Raw genomic sequence first — 21012 nt, 5'->3', positions numbered from 1 at the left:
CTGAAATACTAAGAATTTCAGTAAAAAAAGCTTCAAAAGGCAATTTAAAAATCTTTTATAGCAGCCTCTCTTGTTTGAGCTGCACTTCCTCAATCATCAAACACTTACTTCTTCAACTGGGAAAAAACATTAAGCCTCTGAGGAAACCTGAGAGCTGGACCCAGTGATAATTCCTTGTCCATTCTGGACCCTATCTTTCACAAATTCCAAACTTTGATTAATGCTAGGGGCCTAGATGAATGAATCTTACTGGCTCCATATTCTGTATTGCAGGATTCCATAGCCTGTATTGCCTTCCCATGTGAGACAGGTCTAGGGAGCTGAAATGAGCAAAGCTTTGCCCATTCTCTTGGACGTGGAGTGGGCTTCTTTGTGATAAATTAACATAATGTCAAGCAGAGAAACATTAAAGTATCTTCCCCTATACAACAATGTACCTTCTTCTGTTCTCGTCCAGAATGTCCTTTTTTCTTAAGTTTTGGAGGCATTTCTGGGGGGAAAGAACAACAGAGAATTACAGTGCTTTTTCATAACATTGTTTATATGTAATGCTCTTTAATATAAATTATTTTATGACTATGAAATTCAAATCAAAAGGCGCAAAAGTCATTTTTGGAATCCATCGAAAACTGCCTGATTCCCCCCCCCCCCCAAATATGTATGTGCATAGAGAAAAATGTTCTTTATCCCTTTACATGCCTAGAACAAGCCCAATGAATTAACCACTTCTATTTTACAAAGATGCCATTACAACCAATGCAAGCTGTTGAGTCAAAGATTCAGGAGAAAGAAAGCAACCCCTGGGCTTAGCAATTCACTTTTGTGAGCATCTTCCTCCAACAACTCAAGTTGCCTGCATAAATTTTACTACAGCTTTCCTCTGTACTTTCAATACTAAATAATAGCAGCAGCTGAATCAGCTGTGGCCAGGGGTGTGGGTGGGGCTGTATTACTCTCCTGGCTTCCCAGTGCAGCACATCACTGCCAATTACCAAGAGAGGAGGGGCAAGGGAATGGGGAGCTTGGTATGCTGTAGGCTCACTGCTGTCCTGCCCCTCTCAGCAACTGGCTTTGGGAAGCCAAGAGAGCAACGCAGCCACACCTATTCCACTTCACTATTGTACAGTGGTACCTAGGGTTAAGTACTTCATTCATTCCAGAGGTCTGTTCTTAACCTGAAACTGTTCTTAACCTGAAGCACCACTTTAGCTAATGGGGCCTCCCGCTGCTGCCAGAGCACGATTTCTGTTCTCATCCTGAAGCAAAGTTCTTAACCCGAGGTACTATTTCTGGGTTAGCAGAGTCTGTAACCTGAAGCGTATGTAACCTGAAGCGTATATAACCTGAGGTACTACTGTATTGAATTAACTGCCATTACCATCCCATGTAGGCTTGTTTCCTAGGTAGCCTCGGAGCAACAGTTTGCTCTAGGATTTTTACTACAACATTCGGTTAAGCTTTGCATTACATAGTAAACTTGCTACAGAAATGTCCTCACATGAAGACCATGCTCTGCCTTTTTCAGCTTGATGGCTTTTTGGTACTTAAGGCTATCTCAGAAAAAATAGAAAGCTAAGGTAACCATCAACCTCGCATGCTGGCAGTGGGGTGCAGGTGAGTGTGTGAGAGACTTTCTTATGACACACATGTGTACAACTGGACAAAGACAACTGTAGTAGGTACTTCAGTGAAGGAAAGTGTTTTCCTAGTCTCTATAAAAAGCCCAAACAGTCTCTGTTGAAAGGAAGTTGGCTCAGATCTACCAACTTAAAGAACAGGTCAGAGTTAGATACAGCGCACCATCTGGGAAAGAGTAAGTTGTCCTATAGCACAAGGACCTCTGCCTGAGCAACAAGACTTTCTCCCCTTCTCCTCACACCCACAACCTGTTCTGGAAGTTCCCCCCAACTCTATAGAGCAGATTTGGGGTGTGTTGTGGGGAGAGCAAGTCTCACTGGGCAGATGGAAATCCTTGTGCTAATGGGACTTTGTTGGCTACAACTCTGGAAAATTAAGGTGCCTTTCAAAACTTGTCACCAGCCACAGCCTAATAAAGACAGCATATGAAGTACCCCTTTACTGCTCTTAAAACAGAACCACATAGCCTTCCCCACTAATAGCAACAAGTATCACATTCTTATCAATATTCTCCCACTATTATCAGTTGCACCAATATTATCCTTCTTGGGGGGAAAACTACAAGTTTACCACCAGGCCCTTTATTCTCTTGGGGAAAAAGCAGTTAGTGGAACTTGTTCAGCTTTCCCTACTTGGTTACAAGGATCCAAAAGGTTTCTAAGTATCCAATGTTTTATTACAGAAAGACCTTTACTGTGCCAGCTACTGATTTCTACTTTCCATGCAACCATAATTTGAGGGAAATTCCATGTTGCAATTTAATGATTTAGAGCATTCCTGTGAAATGGGGAAAGCAGTTTATTGGCCAAATTACCCGTGAGGCAATTAACTTAGCCGTCAGCGGCTCTTTGATGTAGGTTAGAATGTGAATAGTATGAAAAATAGGTAGAACCACCCCAGAAGACAGCTTGTTGGCACCAGCTACAGATCACGTTAGCTACTATAATTCTTTTTTAAAAGTGACACCTTGAGAGTAAAGATGTTTAAGAAACTGGACAGTGCTATGTCAAGTTTTCAGTTTATCAGTAACATCTCAGTGCTTAGTACGGTCTAAAAAGCACATGCTACACACTGCTATGGAGCAGATAGAATAAAGGGTAAATGATGCACACATGCCTATATGAAAATGTGTGATCTGTTGCAAAACACTGGCCTCTTGTGCCATTATTAGACAATATTCTATTTCTAACAAGAACTATAAATATTGGGATTCCATTTTAATAAATGAGGAATTGTTAGCTGACTAAAAGGGGCAAAATAGCTATGGTTTTGATGCTGATGTCTTGTGTTTGTATTTGTGCTTACATCTCTCTATAGTTATCTGTGGCAATCCTTCCTTATAAGAACGAGCTAATCAATGAATGAGTTAAGGAAATAATTTAAAAACCTTTCCTGAGTATGCAAACCACACAGCTAGCTGCTTCCAAGGGCTCCAATGGAGAAGGCCTGGATGCATGTGTGAAGCTTGCAAACACAGCCCATACCAGGAGCAAGGATTTTCCAGCCCTTAATTTAAAAGACCTGGGCCTTCAGAATTGAGCGTGTGTAAATGTAGCTGAATAGACAATATGGTGCTTCTGTAAGGAAGCAGCCTTTTTTTATCGCCTTAGGAGTTACCATAACATCACAGGTCTAACACACTGTCAAATCCACCTAGAATCCTTGTTGGGGTATCCATTGAACCTGGCTTGCAAATATTGTTCAGTGCTCAGTTTCTCAGAAATCCACCTTGGATTTTTTAAATAGCTTTTTAGTCAATGACAAGCCTGTCATAATGAAATTTTCACAGCATATTTTTGTACATTGAGCTGACTGCACTCATCTATCTATATTATACTCCAACTAACTGCACCATTGTAAGATACTTCTAAAACTAATTTCAAATGTTATTTCGGCAATATGGTTGCTGTTAAGTCAGTTTACTGTGTCCAAAGCTTTATGGGCTTGTAGATAGCACTTTTCTAGATGAGAAGATTACATGATAAATATCTGCCGCTGTACTGACATAGGTTTTTATTTATTTATGCTTTAACTTTGCAACTGCATGAAAACTCAAATGACATTATTTTTGGCCACATACATACTCCTGAGATAATGTATGAATTAGGCCTCAGAGTGGTTTTGATACATTTTTGCATGAGGGCAATTAAATGAATTGTCAGGTCAGACAATTTAATTCCTGTAAAGTGGGAGGTTATTTTTATATGGAATATATAACTTAGTTTGATAAAGCAGAGTTAACGTCTAAATATACAAAGTTATGAGCTGCATATTCTTTGTGCTTTATTTTCTTGGTCCCATACTCTGCAACTCCCATACAATTTAGCTGTGTGTGTAAACAATATGAAGGGGGTGGGGGAGAAGGGAATTGTTAAGGACAAGCATTCAACTTTAGCAACCTGAAAAAACTGACATGGCTATTTAAATTATTTCTGGCATCATTTGAGCCTGATCACTTGGTGACTTGACAGCTGTCTATTCCTGAAATGCAGCTTTCTTTTGGGGGGTCTAATGGGTACTTTATGTGTCAGTGTTTCATGCTGTGATTTAAATATTTAGTACACCCTTCACTAGAATTACACAAATGTGTGACAAACTAATGAATTTGTGCACAAGATACTATGATGTTCACTGTCACATAGGTGAGAAGAAGCTGGATCATCAAGTAGCACCATCAGCATTTCACTATTCAAAATAAGGAACAAGCAGAGGCAGAAGTGAAGGTTTTCTTTGTTTGTTTCAACTGGAATAGTTATTAAAATGTTTTGATAACAGCACACTTGTCTAGGTAAGATAATGCTTAATTTTAAATAATACAAAAACATCCAAACACAACATAGACTTTATGAACTGCACTTTCTGGATTTTAATGCAGTTTTCAGCTTATTTAAAACTGTTAGAATGACCATAAAGTAATTCAAAAGCCCCACTTCCCACATGTATACAAAACCTGATTAACTTCCTCTATAGACCTTGGCCAGCATTCCAAGTATCACAAGGTTGCTTCTGCTTGTGCTAAGGGGGCTTATCTTCTCCCCTGTTCCAGTGGCAGCTCCCATACAAGCTGAAGGGCTCCACCCAAAGGCTGGTGGACCCTCTGGAATAGCTTTCAGGGGGCCCCAAAGTTTGTAGGGCAGGGTAGAAAAATGGTCAAACTTCCTGCCTTGTGTGTGCAGAAGTGTCTTTCACACATGCACAGAGTAGTTTGGAGAGGCTTTGGCATTTGCACTTTTCAGTCCCGCAGAATGAAAATCAGAGTTCATTGAGAAGGTCCTATTTTGGTCATCAGATCCTACAAGGGATTTTCAGTAAAATAAGCCTGGTGTGTTAAAAAAAAAAGAAAAGAAAAGTTGTTTTATTTTCCAGGTAAGCTAGTGAGTGCTTTCTCAAAAGCATCAAGGTCCAACTAGTTTATATGTCATCTTATATGTTTATTTGATTTCCTTAGGAGAAGTAGCAACAGTGACTGGTACTAGTATAGAATGTGAAAAGTAATTTTCCCCATTTTGAAATGACAGGTTAAAAACTACAATTTTAGTTATCTTACAACAGGTACATTTTCTGTAGCAAACCAAATTCTTTATTTATTTTTATTATTTTAGAACAAAAATAGAGATACTATACAACTTATTTTAAAATTATTGTGATTACATCATTGTTAAATCATAAGCATGCAGATAAAATAGAAAAACAGATTATATAAATTACTGATAAATTATTTGTAAAGGTAAAATAACTGAACAGCTGAATAAAAATGACAGCAGACAGTCAATTCGTTATCAAATGCACTTTGAACAGTTCACACTTGTGCATAAGGGAAAGCAGAATTACAGCTTTGCTAAAAACATGCATTTATACATTCCAATAAAAAAAATCAAGCCTTTATCATATCTACCCCTTCAGAAAAATTAAAAAACAAATGACAGAAACAAATGCAAAATCGAAAAAACAATTTAACAATACTAATAAAGACAATATATTTCAAAAGCCCTGAATAGTTTTTATAAATGAAGAACCTTTACTGAAATGTTAGAAAGCACTGTGCTGTAGTGTTGTATGCACAAAGGCAATCATTTCAATATGTAGCCTCCCTAATCCTAAAAGCTTAGATTAGATCAACTTTATACATAGTGTTTCTTGCCATTGACAGTATGTACACTGAATAATTCTATTACAAGTCATTAGTACAAAAAAGATTAAAATTTTAGATATTGTTTGTTCTGCCTTTAGGTATGCATATATGCAACCATACTGAAAATATACTTTTGAGGCAACTATTTATAATGCTGGTGCTTAGTTTCTAAGAATTAATAAATTCTGGTTTGTAGGGGGAAAGTATAGAGGACAGTAAGTATAAAGTACCCTTGTTGAAATTAAATACACTTAATGGTTATGTTATAATCTTGAAGACAATCCAGCAGCTGCTTATCAAACAGAGCTCCCATGTAGATGGGCTTCCACAGAACATGTGCAGAGCTGTACCTGATAGGGATCAGAATAGCGAATCCTTTTTCACATAGAAGCTCTGTAGATGCAACAAAGACCTGTGAAGCTTTGCAGCAGCAAACTAACATTAAACACCTTTTCTTTTTAAAGGAGGATTTCCTACCTGAAATATCACTCCTCCTAAATGAGGGTTACTAGCCTACTCCAACCTGCAGCATGAAAAGAGAGCTTCCACCTTCCTACTACTAGGAGAGGTATGATCAAAGTGGGGCAATTCAGAATGAAACCAGACGACCCGATTTATATTGGCTGTCATCCAGTGAAGCCAATCCTTCAGCAGCTTTCATGCCAAACCTTAAAATTGGAAGAGGTTTTAAAAAAGTAGTTTGGAGGAGGTTCAGTAGAAGGAGCTGTTGGAAGGGAAACAGACAAGAAAACTCTGGTGCGCACATACCTCTAGATCATGGTCATAGCATATAAGAATGTTTACTCATAGAAGAGGCTTCTCATGTAACAAACAACTCTGTGGGTATAAACCAAAACAGGGATCTAAATTTTTTTGCAAAGGTCTCCATCAGCCTAGATAACTCTTAAGTAACATGCTGAGAGGTCATAAATGTATGTAAGAAACTGGAGTCACATGAGTTCAGACACAGAAAAAAGTCTGCAACAGACCACAAGCTACATGACAACCAGTAAAAGGGACTAATATTGTACTCAATCCAAATCAAAGGCAGCTTGATGAGAAAGAAGCAAACTGCAAAGAGATACTTGTCTACCATATGCTAAGATTTAGCCAGCCACAATGCATGACATTTGGAAGTTTATCTGTTGTTGAAAATTTCACAGTTCAACATATTTAACTGGAAATGTTTCTCATTTCCTGTAGCACAGGTTCTAGAATTAAAAAGCAATTTCGAGAAAGCTGTCAGATGGGGTCATGCTGAAAGTATTACTGTAAATTCATTTGGTGAAGGTGCTCTAATTTATTCCAAGATATCAAATGCTACTGAAGAACACTGAAGGCTCATTCAAGTAAGAACATACTCTAATTACAAGGACAGGGCAAACTCTGGGTTGCAGCCAACTAAGTTCATACTAACTTAGATCTAATCATTTCAGTAGCTCTACTCTCAGTAGAGTTTACTTGGATACAATCCTCTTTCTTCTTCCTCCTCAGGTTCAGATAAGCACTAGTCTAAAGTATGATGGAGTACCTCATAGTTAAGTTTGCTTCTCTTGTGGACTGAGACCACTTACGACACATGGGGTGAATTCACAACTGAATCTACGCTTCACCTGAAGTCTGAACCTGCTCTTAGATCCTCACCTGCTGGGTCTTGAGAACTAGGCTCATGTAACAAGAGTCTATTGCTTGCAAGTCAAGACAAAGGAAGAAAGAAGAATTCACTAAAAATAAAAAAGCATTAACATATCAAAGTCCAGCTAAAATTGAAAGTGCTTTAATTATTTCAATAGCCCTGTTTTGATAATGGGGGGTTAGTAATGCCAGCTCCAGAATGATTTAGGTAAGGGGCCTAGACGAGGTCCCTCTCAGAGAAATGAAGCAGCTTTGAATCTAAGCAGATCCATGGCCAACTCTGCTCCCCCCCCCCCACATTTCAGGGCCCTATGCTTTCTACCGCCAGTGAGGCCACCGCCGTGCTAGCTTTCCACTTGCTAAGTTTTCCATGGGTAGAGACAGCAAGGTCAACAGATGGGCATCTAACTGTCACCAGCAGCACAGATCAAGAGGTTAAGATACCTCTACAAGCCATTTACAACAATCAAACCCAAGGTAATATTGCCTTGTTTTATATCTGATTTAAAACCATACATATTTTATGGGACCTAGAGTTTCTGTGAGTGGAGTTCTATTCATGGGACACTCCCTCTGGGCGTGAAGCAAGTTTTGCAAATTGCTGCTCCACAGCGTTACCAGAACAGCACAGGAGGTGAGGCAGGGGCTGATGGAGGAATCAGCATAAGCTGCCTCCTCCTCACTCAGTTCTTTCTGCGGATGGGACACTCTGGATCCATCCCTGCAAGTGCCTTCCCAAAACCTGCCCCAGAGGGTTGGGAAATCCTTTGGACAGAAGAGAGGATCAGCAGAGAAGGAAGGAGAATTGATGAACATTGCTCCCCTTCCTAGTCTGCTGACAGACACCGTCATCAGAGCAACACTGTTGGATAGAATTAACAAGCCTTATAAGTAAAAGTTTAAAACAATTCAAATATTGGTAAGAAAGATCTATCTTATTATTAGACTCTTTGAACCTTTCTAATGCAGCAAAAATCCCAAATGAGTTCAGTTGGATTCACCTATATGAATGATGGCTAATTGATGCCACTAGATAAAATTGTTTCCTATGGCTTATATGATTTTTCTGTGCAACAGGGATTCCCCAACACTTTAAATCCCTTTCCCTCCACAAGTATAAAGTGCTCTATTGATTTGGATGATTGTGGAAGAAATCAATGGGTTATATGCAACTAAATCACTGCACACGCAGAATGACTTCCATGAAAATAATGGAACTTCCCTTCCCTCTCCTCCCCTCCTCCCAATCTGCTCTGAAGGCCCAGGAACTCCTGGAGCTGACTGGGAGTGCTGGGGGGCGGGCGGGTTCACTTGTAGTCACAGAAGTCATACTGTATGTGCAGTGATTTAATTGGACACAATCCACACTTCCTTTTTATACTCAGTACATGACACATTGCGTATAACCAAACATGCACAAATAACATGTATGGGCAATCAATGCATTACAAAACTAAACTTAAATCCCCTAAAGTGGACTTCAACCTCAAAATCAGATGTTACTTCTGAAATAACCTTGCGCTACCATATTTTAATGTGAAATTGGTATACGGTCTGAAACTTTTAAACGTACGACAGTTTCCCCATACGTAGAACTCTATTACCTCAGGCATGGTTAATGTTATTAACTAAAACAGGTATAAAAACAGGCAGAATTAAAATATTATATAATACACTGGAGGCATCCCAGGATAACCCTGCCCCCCACACTAAAGTCATCTTGAAGGTTGCTTATAAAAAACAACCCATAGCAGATTAAAACAACCAACACAGTGAGTCAATATGTTGCAAATAAATAAAAACGGGGAAGATGTATCTAGGATGGAATGTCCACTGTGGAGAAGTTCCTCTTTTTACTGCCTGCTTTGGTCATGATATCTGTAGCACCTGCACATACCCACCTCTTCTTGGCACTTGTCCAAGAGAACACCAAACTTTTTAACATCCCCCGAGTTTAAAAAGCAACAGGAATTTTGCAATGATTTTTTAAAAGGGACTCCCAGAGGGAAATACCAAGTATACATCACAGATAGATGCTTTTCGAAATGCTTTCACCAGATTCCCAAACTGTTTTTTAAATTAAAAGAGTTTATGCCACTTGTTTTTATAAGCATTATCTAACAACTGGTGAGAGAAAAGCAGGAATGTGCCACTCTTTGCTGAGTCATTCATATATATTATGCTTATTAGGCAGCTGGGTAGGCATAAATATCATTCAGATTGGATAACTAAATACATTCTTGTATACAAGCATTGCTAGCAAGGTTTGTGACCTGATAGTAAAATGAAGACCAAGCTTTCTGCCTCTCGTTTTTGTTTTTTAAAGCATTAAAATCAATGTTCTGGGGAAAACCTCAATTTACTCTTATGTCTACTATGAACGCTGATAATTCTTAAGTTAAATTCACTCTAATGAGATCAAACTTGCTTTGAGAAAACAAACTGTACAAGTTAAAATGAGACCTTTTTCTTCTACCAGTCAGGGACCTTTGTTTTAGGGCTGATCAAGAGCTGGAGAACGTCTCCTAGTACCAATTTCTGATCAATATGAAGAAAAGCATTTAAATCATATAAATTTATGTTTTAAGAACAATACAAATAAAGTATTTAATCAAACTTATACTGTAAAATACCTTGCTCACATATAAACTGGTAGAGCATTTTTGTTTCACTGAAAACCTAGTCTAATTGCCATTTAAAGAAGCTTGCTATTGAAATTCAAGACAGTCCAAGGAACAGAGTAAAAAACAAAACATGGAAGATCAAATAAATCTGAAATTAATTTTTAATTTAAAAGCATCTTCTGAAAAGTACCTGCTAGGGCAACCAGATGCAAGAGAGAATACAGCTCATGCACCTTTAATAGTTTTGCAGAAGAGAGAAGTTCTGCAGGTGTAGATTGCATGATAAGGTACACCAACTAAAATTCCTTCTATGCAGTTGTTAAAAAGGAGCAGGAAGGAGCCTTTGTCCTCTTTTGCATCTGGCTGTCCTATTATCTGCATAGCCAAATTCCTATCATTCCTGCCAACATGGGGGGGAAACACCCTAGGAATCATCATCATCATCATCATCATCCATCTCTAAACAAACTCAAGAGCCTTTTCACATATGTATATAGATACTAGGAATGGGCCTCTTGCAGACTATAGAAGCTCCTTTTGCGACACAGCACAGTGTCTTCTAGAACTTCAGTTGAACACAATTTACCATTTTAAACATAGGAAAAGGTGAGTGAAACTATTACTGCTTATACTAATTGAAAATGTCAATTTTTCCCCACCCACCCTCAGCACACTAATGTGCAAGCCTATCCTAAAATATGATTACACCTTCCCCTGCAGTCCCCAGCACCACATCTCACACAATTCCACAGGCAAGTGGCATTGGGGATTACAGTGAGAAGGATGTAATTGACAAAAATCACCTCCCTGCTCTCCACCAGAAGGAACCCACTGCTGAATCCAAAGTCTGGATCCAGCCTATGATGAATAAAACCTTAAGGTAAGTCAATCTTTGAAGAACTTACTGTAAAATGCTTTTGCAGTTCATGTGAGAACTGCAGGTCTAATGCAAAGAGTAAACAGAATTTTATTCTGCCATACTTATTAATTTTAAAATATTGATTGTTAGCACAAAACTAAGTGCATCATTCAAATAAATAAATAAAAAAAACAACAACTTTAGGGTCACATGAGGAGTATCAAATGAAACCTGTAAGAGCTCTCAAAGTTAACAGCAAAAATATACTGAGGCAATGTTAATCAGAAATGACAAAGCTTTTCAGTACGATGATTGCCCTGCATTCAGTCTGTTTTTTCCAATAACTTCTCAATGCCATCTTTCCAATACACGATCATACACTGTAGCTACCTTCTGGCAAGTTGACTGAACGTTCACTAATAAAAGTGTATCTTACTCTCTATTAGATGAGAAGCCAGTTTAGAAAATATTCTTTTTTTAAAGCTGTGAATCTGAACCATCAGACACATAAAATGGTACCGTAGCACGAATTATAAAGTGGCTCTGCCATCCTAAATTAATAAAGCATTGTTCAGTGCATTTTGAAGCAATCAGATGTGACACCCTCTTTATAACGTTGGATCCAAACTGGGTAAGCTTCGTATACAGAAAATATACTGTATATACTGCTTTACAAAGACCAAATAAAAAATTAAGAAGACGAAGCCATACTAAAAACATATTTATTTATACAGGAAACAGGTATAGGACTGAGTCTATAAATAATCTGCATCTAACCTGTTTCTGAATCTTCACTGTCGGAGGAGCTGGACTCACTGGTGCTCTCAGACTCTGAGGAGGAGAACCCCTTCATTTTAGAGGAACCAGCAATTACATCCACTTTCTCTGCTGCAACAAGATAATAGCACAATATTGTCATTGGATAAGAATATAATCCAGAACCCATTCTTGTGCTATGCAGTATTCCCCTTAAACACTATGGCCTTGCTACTCTTTTCCCTGTGGAAGATTTGTGCATACTGATACGTTTTTAACTGGGCTAAATGAAGCAATAGTTTCAAAAGGGCAGGGAGAATGTGCTGCCATGCTGTCCTTTTTCTTTCCAAGGCTTCAACATAAAACACGTAGAAGAAAAGTTTGCCTTGTTATATAGTCCTTTAAAAACAACGCAGAATTAATGGGACTCTAGATGCAAAAAGGGAAACCTTTTAAAAACTGTCAGATTTCTCAAATAGTAATAACTACTTCAAAATGCATTTATTTTCTGCTGTGCACCTCTTTTAGAAAGTTTGCCCTTCCTTTGAATAATGTGTATGCGAAAATAGTCAATTATGAATACAAAAACTTGTAATAATTTCCAGCAATGGAGAAGTATCATAGAGCCTTGGTTCATTGCTTTATAAGATACCAACCTATGGTCTTAGAAATATTATCTGCAACTAAAAAAAAGTTTTTGTGTCTGGTTGTGGTGAACAGTTTCATAATAAATAGAACATTCATAAGTTTTACAAAACAGTTAAAATAGGCTACAATGGCATAAAACAGAAATATGGTATGTTTTTATAGCTGTTTGAAGAGATTTGTAATATAGTTATAAATTTTTGTAATATAGTTATAAACTGAGGAACACTATGATTCAATGGCCTGTATCATAGGCCATCAAGAAAGTTCAGTGATAACATCTAATAGATCTAATCCATTAATCTAATCCATCATTTGCTGGAATGGCTGCAACTCCGGAATGAGGGATGCTTTTTCCTTGCATGAGTTTATAGTGCCTGAATACTAATATGTTCCCCCATCTCTCTATACAGTGGAAAGAGATTTAATACACAGCGCTGGAATGTAACACAACTGCTCTGAGCTTGAAAGGTACCTTGAGGTTTCCTCTTTTTCCGTAAACAAGATGTTACATATCTTTCCAGCTCCCGCAATGTGGACGCCTTTAATGTCTCAAAGTCAATTTCAATCTCATCAGGATTGGAGTTTTTCAGCGTGGGTTCTCTTGACTGGATGATATGGACAACCCGGCCTAGTTTTTCGCCAGGGAGTTTGTTAATGTCCAGACTCAACTGTCTCTTTTCTTCGTAAGACATTGGTTTACATTTCTCCTCCTCCTCAGACTCATAAGCAGGAGGTGGCTTGGTGTTCTTCAGAGTCACAGGCTCCTTCTTACTACTTAAAGAACAATTATTAATGCATTATTTTACAAAACAATGATTTTAGACAGACAGCAAAATGCTATTCTAAAGTGTGTTGTTGATTATGTTTGCAATTTATTAGCATTGTCTACTACATTCTGAAATCTGCTATAGTCAAATGCCTAATAATCTAAGATGAAAGTCAATAACTTTACAGTTCAACTCTTACCTTAGTCATATAGCCTTACTAGGTGGCCTTAGACAAGCCATCATCTCATACCCTCAACCCACTTGCAATTTGGAAACAATAATGACCTCTTTTCCAGAGTTAATGTAAGGATTACCAAGATAATATATATGAAAATCACTGAATACTAAGGGGGCTATATAAATGCAAAGTATTACTGTTTCAGCAAAATTACAGTACATATAAAATGACATATAGCAAAAGAAGAAGAAAATCACAGGGGAGCAACTCGTATTTGCAGAATGCAAATACAATTTTAGTTTGTTATGAAAGTGGGTAAGGGAGGAATAGCATAGATAATGATGTGCTATATATGCAATAGAGACTACACTCTTGAAGGTGCCACAGCACATTAAGGAGATGACTTAAACTTAGTATAGAAATTAGGTCATCACCTGATAGATATCCAGACTGGCATTTATGCCAGCTCCCTGCCTTGAGGTCCAGAATGTTCCTGGAGTGGGCTCTGTGCAGGTGCAAAACCCCATGAGTGGGACCGCACAGAGACCCAAAAGAACCACTCAGTGGGACAGAATTTGCTCCACGCCTATTTACTCTCTATACTTCCATTTGCTCCTCATAGCATTTGGCAGCTCAACATTATTATTATTTCTTTAAAAAGCTAACTGTTAATTATATTTAAACCTAAACTTTGTTTCTGGTTTTTTTAAAAAGCGTAGTCCTATTCCACAGTGAACACACACATTTGACAAAACTCCAGGAGCCAGTTTAGAGAAATTTATGTCTTCACTCTAAAACGGAAAGGCATGCAATTCTCACTGGGTGATGATCTCTGCATCTTAAAATATAGGCCTTATATAAAACAAATATATCAATATAAATCATGGGTTGCATCCAATGTTTGTAATGCTCAGAATAGATCCACAGAAATAGGCCCATAGAAATTAATGGACATGACTAAATTAGGTAGATTAATTTCAATGTGTACTCAAGCACAACTTAGTTAGATACAGCCTCATAATTACAATTTCCCAACACAGCAGCCTGTTCAAGGACTGCTTGAAATGATTTTACTGATACTAAGGTTTTCTAACATGCAAAAAGTCCTCAATTGCTCCTCAAAATCTAGAGCGCAAACTGGAGACTGCTGAAGTAAGCCTTTGTATCAGGTAAAGGATCTGCTAAAACCAAATCCTGTACATACTTAGTTTTCCTAAAAGCCAAGAAAGCTCAAATAAATGGTACTGCTGTATAACTAGAGTTTTACTTTCATAATACTATATGGTTGAAAATAATGTGAATTCAACTAGAGGTTTTAGATATTTGAAGTATTGGAAGTTTTGCCATAATCCTGACAACACACTTGTTCTTCAGTCCAAACAAATCAAATAAACTATAGATTTGAACACAGAAGGCTGACCTTGAGTTACTGTTACTGCCATTATTTTTCTTGGCCTTCTTAGGTGGTGGATCCTTGGTTTTATTTTTTTTATTCTCTTCTACTTCTTCTTTCTTTTTGTGCTTCTCCTTTTTCTTTTCTTTCTTGTCTTTCTCCTTCTTCTTTGGTTTGTTCTGCTGTGGCTGGGACAGGGCAGCCAACTGCTCATGCACTGCTTTAAGCTAAGGAGTGGACATAAAGATCAATACAATTTTGTTCTGATCTCTTCATTTTAATCTCCCCTTGCAAAAAAAAAAAAGGGGGGGGTGCTGATCCCTCTGCTTACTTTGGTGCCCATCTAACTGCTTTTTTTACGAAGAGTTTTGTGTGTAATGTTATCAAGATCACCCATTCTACATGAGCAATATTGTCTATTGAGCAGGAAAGGAAGAAACAAGGAAGTGTTTAACTCTAGTTGCTAAAGCAATTAAGACAGCCATGGAAGGTCAAGATTCTCCTTTAGCCCATGCTTCTTCTCTCCTCACATCATATCAACAGTGCAAAGAGTGTGACTCTCAGGCTTCAACAATTTCACTCACAAAGCAAAGTGTGGTGCTGTCCATAGTCAGCAACCAATCCTGCCTTTCAACTTTGAAGCTAGAAAGGTGGGCAGAGATTGTCCCAGCAGCTTTCTAGCTCCAAAGTTGGGAGGAAGACTCAGTCAAACAGGCCACTCAAAAATTATAGACCCAAAGTGATTCCAGTCTCTTTTCACACTAGAATTCAATAGTACATTCAAGAGGAATGTGTGAAAGTAAGCTCTGCCTGATTCTTTTAAGTAAAATTGTAAGTCCTGGGATAAAAAGCTAATGACAACTGGCTATAAAGAACATATGTTCACTTTTCTCCCTTCTCACCTGCTACAGATCTGAGAACTTTGGGTTCTCTTCCTCCTTTGAAGTCTCAAGTTGCAGGCTTGCAAAATAATGAACTCCAATGTGGGCCAGAAGACCAAGACTTTGCACATGGTTGGGTATACAGGGAACTGAACAGATCCTTACTCCAAACCTGAAAACTGCAGTTAAGTGGACCAAAGGTGATGCAGATTCAGAGGCATAAATAGACTACCTGTTCCTGGAGCTCTGCTAGCCGCTGAGCTCGTTCTTCTTCAGAATCATCAGATGAACTGTCACTATCAGAGGAGCTGTCACTGCTGCTATCACTGGATGAAGGTGGGGGCACTTTGGGTGGAGGCTGCACCACTACTGGAGAGGAAGCTGGAATCACAGGTTCTTCAGGCTCATCTGGCATTTTAGCAAAACGCATCTCGAATACATCCTGGAGAAATACAATAAGCAATATATACATTAATCCCCACTCGGCAACCACCTTTAGGATACTACTTCCCCCAAAGTGGAATCACCAGTGGTATCCCTTGTTCCAAATGCAGAGAGGCAGTCCAGTAGGATACCATGCTCAGTGGATACAAGCCAGAAGACTCAATAGAATCACATTCCTCCTCTTTCCCCACAAAGTTTGTCAACCAGGTTTTGAGCTTTTCTCAAAACTAGGCCTCATGTCCAAGACCCTACTGAAAAATAAATGGTGTACGCATATTTTACAGATATATTTTTTGCCTAGAGTAATGTATATATTTGGTGCTTATAATTGCATGTTTTATGTTAGTTTAATATTTCAGCATTTTCTTCTGATAATTAGATTTTGTTGAACTCTTAAAAATTAACATTTTAATACAGAACTTAATTTTAAAGAAATATTTTCTTTACCTGCAGTTTCCGTGCCATAGCAACCACCTCATGATCAGGAGGATTATACTTGTAACAATTGGAAAACATCAATCTGACATCAGCTGCAAATTCCTGAGCATCTCTATAATCCCGGTTCTCCAGTTTCGACTACAAATGTAAAAAAATAAAATTCTGCCATTAATATTTCAAATACAATATATGAAGAATATGGAACAATGAAACCAATATTTTGCACTTCTATCACGTGTCTGTCTGTGGGTATATGCACAAGGAAGCTACAGCAAGATTTATTACAGGCAATGGTTATACTTTAGAGATGTGTGCAGTAAACTACTGTTTACAATGCTCTGAAATTTCTCAGAACACTCAATGTTGTGGGGAGCAATCTATTATAGGACATGTGCACTAGCACAGTAGATTCTTGAAAGGTATTTGCCCATTCTGGAAAGAAGTCTAAAAAGCAGTTCATAGAATGTTGGCATTCTTACTGCAGAAACATAGAAATCTTTTAAGTAATACGGTAAGTTTTTAAAATCCCATAGTTATATATCCTCACTGTCTTTGGAAAGCAGGCCAGATGCATTGAGTAGCACAGTGGTAAGACACAGGAGAACTGCCTCTTCCCAGCAGCCAGAAGGGGCAGCTATTGCAAGAAACAAATAGGGATAAGAAATAGAGTAAGATCTCATCTTTCCTCACCTACAGGAGTAGATTACTTGAATAGTACTTGCACCACAGCTGCATGTTAAGTTCTTTACTATGCCAATAAGATGGATGTTACCACTATAAGGGAAGGTCAATGAAAATCTGGGTTGGCCCTTCCATTAGTGATTAGGCAAACTGAAGCAACTGCAAATTACACCACCTGAAGCCCACTGCTTACCTCTCTTGGCTGGCCCTGCTGCTGCCTGTTCGCTGAAGCTCTCTCCTCCCTCCAGGAAAGACTAATGGAGGGGGGCGGAGTTCCATCTCTCAGAGCAAAGCATTTTGGGCAGAGTAGCCATGAAAGTACATGTGCTGCCATGGTTTGCGGTGGCAGCTAATAATGCCTAAGACTGGAGGGAGTTGCAGTAACTTTAAGCTCCCTGATTCCATTTTTAGTATCATTAAGCAGCACCACATGTGTTTTCATGGTCCCCCACCCCAATCTCAGATTCATTGTTCGGAGGTAGGGATCCCTCCAGGACCTTCCTAGAACTAGGCAGGGAGGAAGGAGGTAAGAGGTGGAAGCCTTGTTGGCGCCACAACATAATGTAATCACAAGTGAATGTCTGTACAGTGGTACCTCGGGTTAAGTACTTAATTTGTTCCGGAGGTCCGTTCTTAACCTGAAACTGTTCTTAACCTGAAGCACCACTTTAGCTAATGGGGCTTCCCACTGCTGGAGCACGATTTCTGTTCTCATCCTGAAGCAAAGTTCTTAACCCGAGGTACTATTTCTGGGTTAGCGGAGTCTGTAACCTGAAGCGTAGGTAACCTGAAGTGTATGTAACCCGAGGTACCACTGTATATCAGATCAATACATCCTGAAGTAGCAGCAAAACAAACAGACAGAAAGCCAATGGGGGCGGGAGAGGTGCTATAGCCAGCACATCAATGAAGAGAATGGGCAACAGCAGCTTGGGTGATGCAATCTCTTGCACTAGCCCTGATACGAATGCAGCACATTTGACAAATAAAACTACACATGGCATCTTGGGGAAATTTGGTTCACAATGTCTCCGATATATGGGATAGCCACATTAATACAGCCAGCCAGTGCACTCTTGACCATGTTGGTGTGTCCCTACCACCCCCTGGAAGTCTAACTTATGAAGAAACTCTTTTGCATCAATCCATCCTCTTTTCCCTTTATTCCTCCACCTACCTATCCTTTCTGCCCAAAATTATTAACAAGATTCAATTAATTTATTCCCCCTCTCCACATCAAATCTGTCTTAATAATTACTTTTAAAAGCAGACCTGTAGCTCTGACAAGAAGCCTGGTTTACAAAAACAGAAAATGTTTACTTCTCTGTAGTTCATCCTCATTCCCCACTTCCACACAGCAAAGCCTTAAGCACAGACAAGGTGACCAACTAGGAACTCCATAGCCCTAAGCTGAACCTGACAAAGAAAAAGCCAGAAGAATTTCTTCCTGTATTAATTTCTATATAAGTAGCACAGCCAATGAAGGTCAGTGGAGTAACCAAAACGAACCCCCCCCCAATTCTTACGGATGAAATGACTGTCAAACTTAGTTGCTGCAGTGTTACCCTGATAGCATCAGAAAGAGAAACTGCAGATGAAATAGCTGAGCTTGGAAGCCAATAATGGTGCTACTGGTATTAAATAGGACCTTATGTATGGCTCCAGTCTGAGCAACTCTGCTAAGAACAAACTCCTGTGCATCACCTATATTATCCTTCAGAAACTGACTCTCTGGCTTTGACCATTTAATTCTGCTTCTGGCCCTCTTATGCTTAAAATCCAACCATCCACCTGTATTTCATCACATTACATGCCTATGGCTATTCAGACTTGTAGTTTCTGCTTTTGGACTTGACCCATACTTGCCTTGGTACGTACCCTTTGAGTATGTGGCAATGTGGTATACCCATTAGATGGGGGTGGTGACTACTTTACCATAGTTGTCCTATATCATAGAAAGCATGGCTTGAACCCTAAAAAGGAGCATTCTACATGGCAACATTTTGTTGCAAGTCTTATTATTATGTATTAATACTGAACATGTGTCATCAGAGTCCTATACAGCTTTTAATCCTATTCAGCCTTTCAACTCATTAGTGAGGCATCATCTCCTAATCATCTTTTTACTTTTCCCTTTTCTATTCCATCAAGAAAGTTGCCATTATTTTCTGCACTAACAGGTGTACAAAACCTATTTTGCTGATTTCTAACTACATAGCTTTCCCACTGTGCTACCCCATGACTTTATATATTAACTGACGGTGAACTCTGGAACACCTTCTGAACATCTGTGCTCTCCCTGCCAAGAAAACTGTCCCCCAGCTCCACCCTGGTAGTACAATTGCTTGCACATTTGCTGCTGGTTCTGGAAAGTCCTATGGTAGCAGCATACTAGCTCTGAGCAAAGGCTACAAATAGGAGAAGTCCCTTCATGGTGGGACTGAAATTGATATGAAATTAATAACCTATTTGTGGTGAAGCTGAGAAGTCTGACTATAGGGAGAAGCTCTTTCACTGAAAGATGAAAACCGCCAATGGTTTCTTAATCACTTGCTAGTGTCACCTCCACAGTAAAGATAGTACTTTGGACTTGCTGAAGAGGAAGAAGAAAAGCTAGTCACTTTCACTGCTATTTTTTGCAGCCTCTGTAGATATCCCAAGGTTGATCAAGATTTGTGCATCTAACTGCACCTAGATTTTTCACAGACCAGCATACATAGTTGTTTTGACCAAAATCAAACCCTCCCTTCTAGTGGAAATTAAGCTGAAAATACTGTAACTGGACAAAAGGGCCAAGAATACTTGTCTAAACCAGAGGAACTACAAAATCAGAAATCAAGCCTCCCTATCCACAAAGAATAATATAAACAGATGATACTCCCTCACATTCCAGATATTAATGGAATCAAACTCCTGTCAGTCTCAACCAGCAAAGCCAAGGGTTAGGGATGATGGGAGCTGGGAGTCTAGCAACATTTTAAAGTTACACAGTAAACAAGCACATGCCTGCACAAGCAAACACAGGTACAGTTCCTTCATAACTTACAAGGTGTATAGATGTGTGGGTATTGGCTTTCAGAGAAGACTACATGCACAGCTTAAAACTACACTTACTTTAATTGTGCTCAGATCCATGGGATGCTTAATGATATCACGGTAATCATGAAGCCCAAGTGCTTCCACATCCACAGGTTTGTAGAAGGGCCAGGCGTAGGCAGCATGCTTCTTAGCAAACATCTCTTTTATGATGCCACTACAATATTTTAATTGCTCTGACACTTTATTACTGCTACTCTTCTCTACTACATGCTGCTGAGAGTCTGGAACATCCTTCTTAGGCGGCTTCACTGGTCGGCTTTCTCTTCGTGGACCTGTCTTGGCAGCCTTGGGTTCTGTGGGCAGTGATGAGGACTCATGAACCGGGTCTATTGTTGTTGGAGTTGTAGTGTCTGCTTTCCTCTTCACGCCTTTTTTTGTCTGCAAAAGCAAGCAGACACTCTATGTAGCCTTCTGTTCCTTGTATTGGCTAGATAGGATCAAGTGAAATCCTCACAACTGAGTAAATACTCCGCATAAGAAGGGGAAAACACCATCACAAACACTTCCCACAAAAATGGCATTGGAAAAGGTTCACTTTTCCCCATAAGATTTTAATAAAGCTTTTTATGATACAATAAGATAAAAGCTAAAGAAAAACGAAGAGAAAAGAACATGCAGAGTCGTCTCTCAAAGGTAGCTCTTAACCCTTGCCTCACTTTTGATTTCTAGAAAATATGTCTGCTTAACTATAGTTAGGCCAAGTATATAATTCAACGTAAGTATCAAGTTTACGGGAAAAAGAGAAACAGTTAAAAATCACATAAAAATCTTAATATCCAGTGTAGTGAAATATGGGGACCAGCAGTGTAGCTGTGTGCCATGAAGCCCCTGGTTCAAAT

The 21012-nt window shown here is 39.0% G+C and overlaps 2 protein-coding genes across 21 annotated transcripts in view; one reads left to right on the top strand and one right to left on the bottom strand.

Annotated features, from left to right (window-relative positions):
* LOC308472058 (uncharacterized protein) overlaps positions 1 to 16624 on the top strand; it is a 37848-nt gene extending 21224 nt beyond the window's left edge. For 2 of the 16 annotated variants that reach the window (XR_013983285.1, XR_013983288.1), the window contains 5 exons: positions 6235 to 6338; positions 7711 to 7882; positions 10750 to 10909; positions 12703 to 12760; positions 16409 to 16624. Coding sequence is in view for 2 of the 16 variants with exons in the window: in XM_080996525.1 (XP_080852651.1) it covers positions 7711 to 7882; positions 10750 to 10909; positions 12703 to 12751 (381 nt within the window). In the remaining 14 variants the exon portion in view is untranslated. Of the gene's footprint in view, positions 1 to 4280; positions 4427 to 6234; positions 6339 to 7710; positions 7883 to 10749; positions 10910 to 12702; positions 12761 to 15541; positions 15712 to 16408 lie in introns of all 16 variants that reach the window. The other 14 variants (XR_013983277.1, XM_080996526.1, XR_013983287.1 and 11 more) reach the window with 13 other exon arrangements.
* BRD4 (bromodomain containing 4) overlaps positions 1 to 21012 on the bottom strand; it is a 76338-nt gene that overhangs the window by 9983 nt on the left and 45343 nt on the right. For 4 of the 5 annotated variants that reach the window (XM_080996520.1, XM_080996523.1, XM_080996522.1 and 1 more), the window contains exons 7-13: positions 20189 to 20551; positions 16403 to 16531; positions 15744 to 15953; positions 14658 to 14857; positions 12765 to 13066; positions 11666 to 11776; positions 438 to 490 (exon numbers count right to left, since the gene is read on the bottom strand). In XM_080996520.1, the coding sequence (XP_080852646.1) occupies positions 438 to 490; positions 11666 to 11776; positions 12765 to 13066; positions 14658 to 14857; positions 15744 to 15953; positions 16403 to 16531; positions 20189 to 20551 (1368 nt within the window). The remainder of the gene's footprint in view (positions 1 to 437; positions 491 to 11665; positions 11777 to 12764; positions 13067 to 14657; positions 14858 to 15743; positions 15954 to 16402; positions 16532 to 20188; positions 20552 to 21012) is intronic. The other variant, XM_080996524.1, reaches the window with a different exon arrangement.

The sequence above is a fragment of the Podarcis pityusensis genome (assembly GCF_964106645.2).
Source record: "Podarcis pityusensis genome assembly, chromosome: 2".
Classification (NCBI taxonomy): Eukaryota; Metazoa; Chordata; class Lepidosauria; order Squamata; family Lacertidae; genus Podarcis; species Podarcis pityusensis.
Note: the sequence above shows the minus strand (reverse complement) of the source record. Positions and strands in the feature narration are given on the sequence as shown.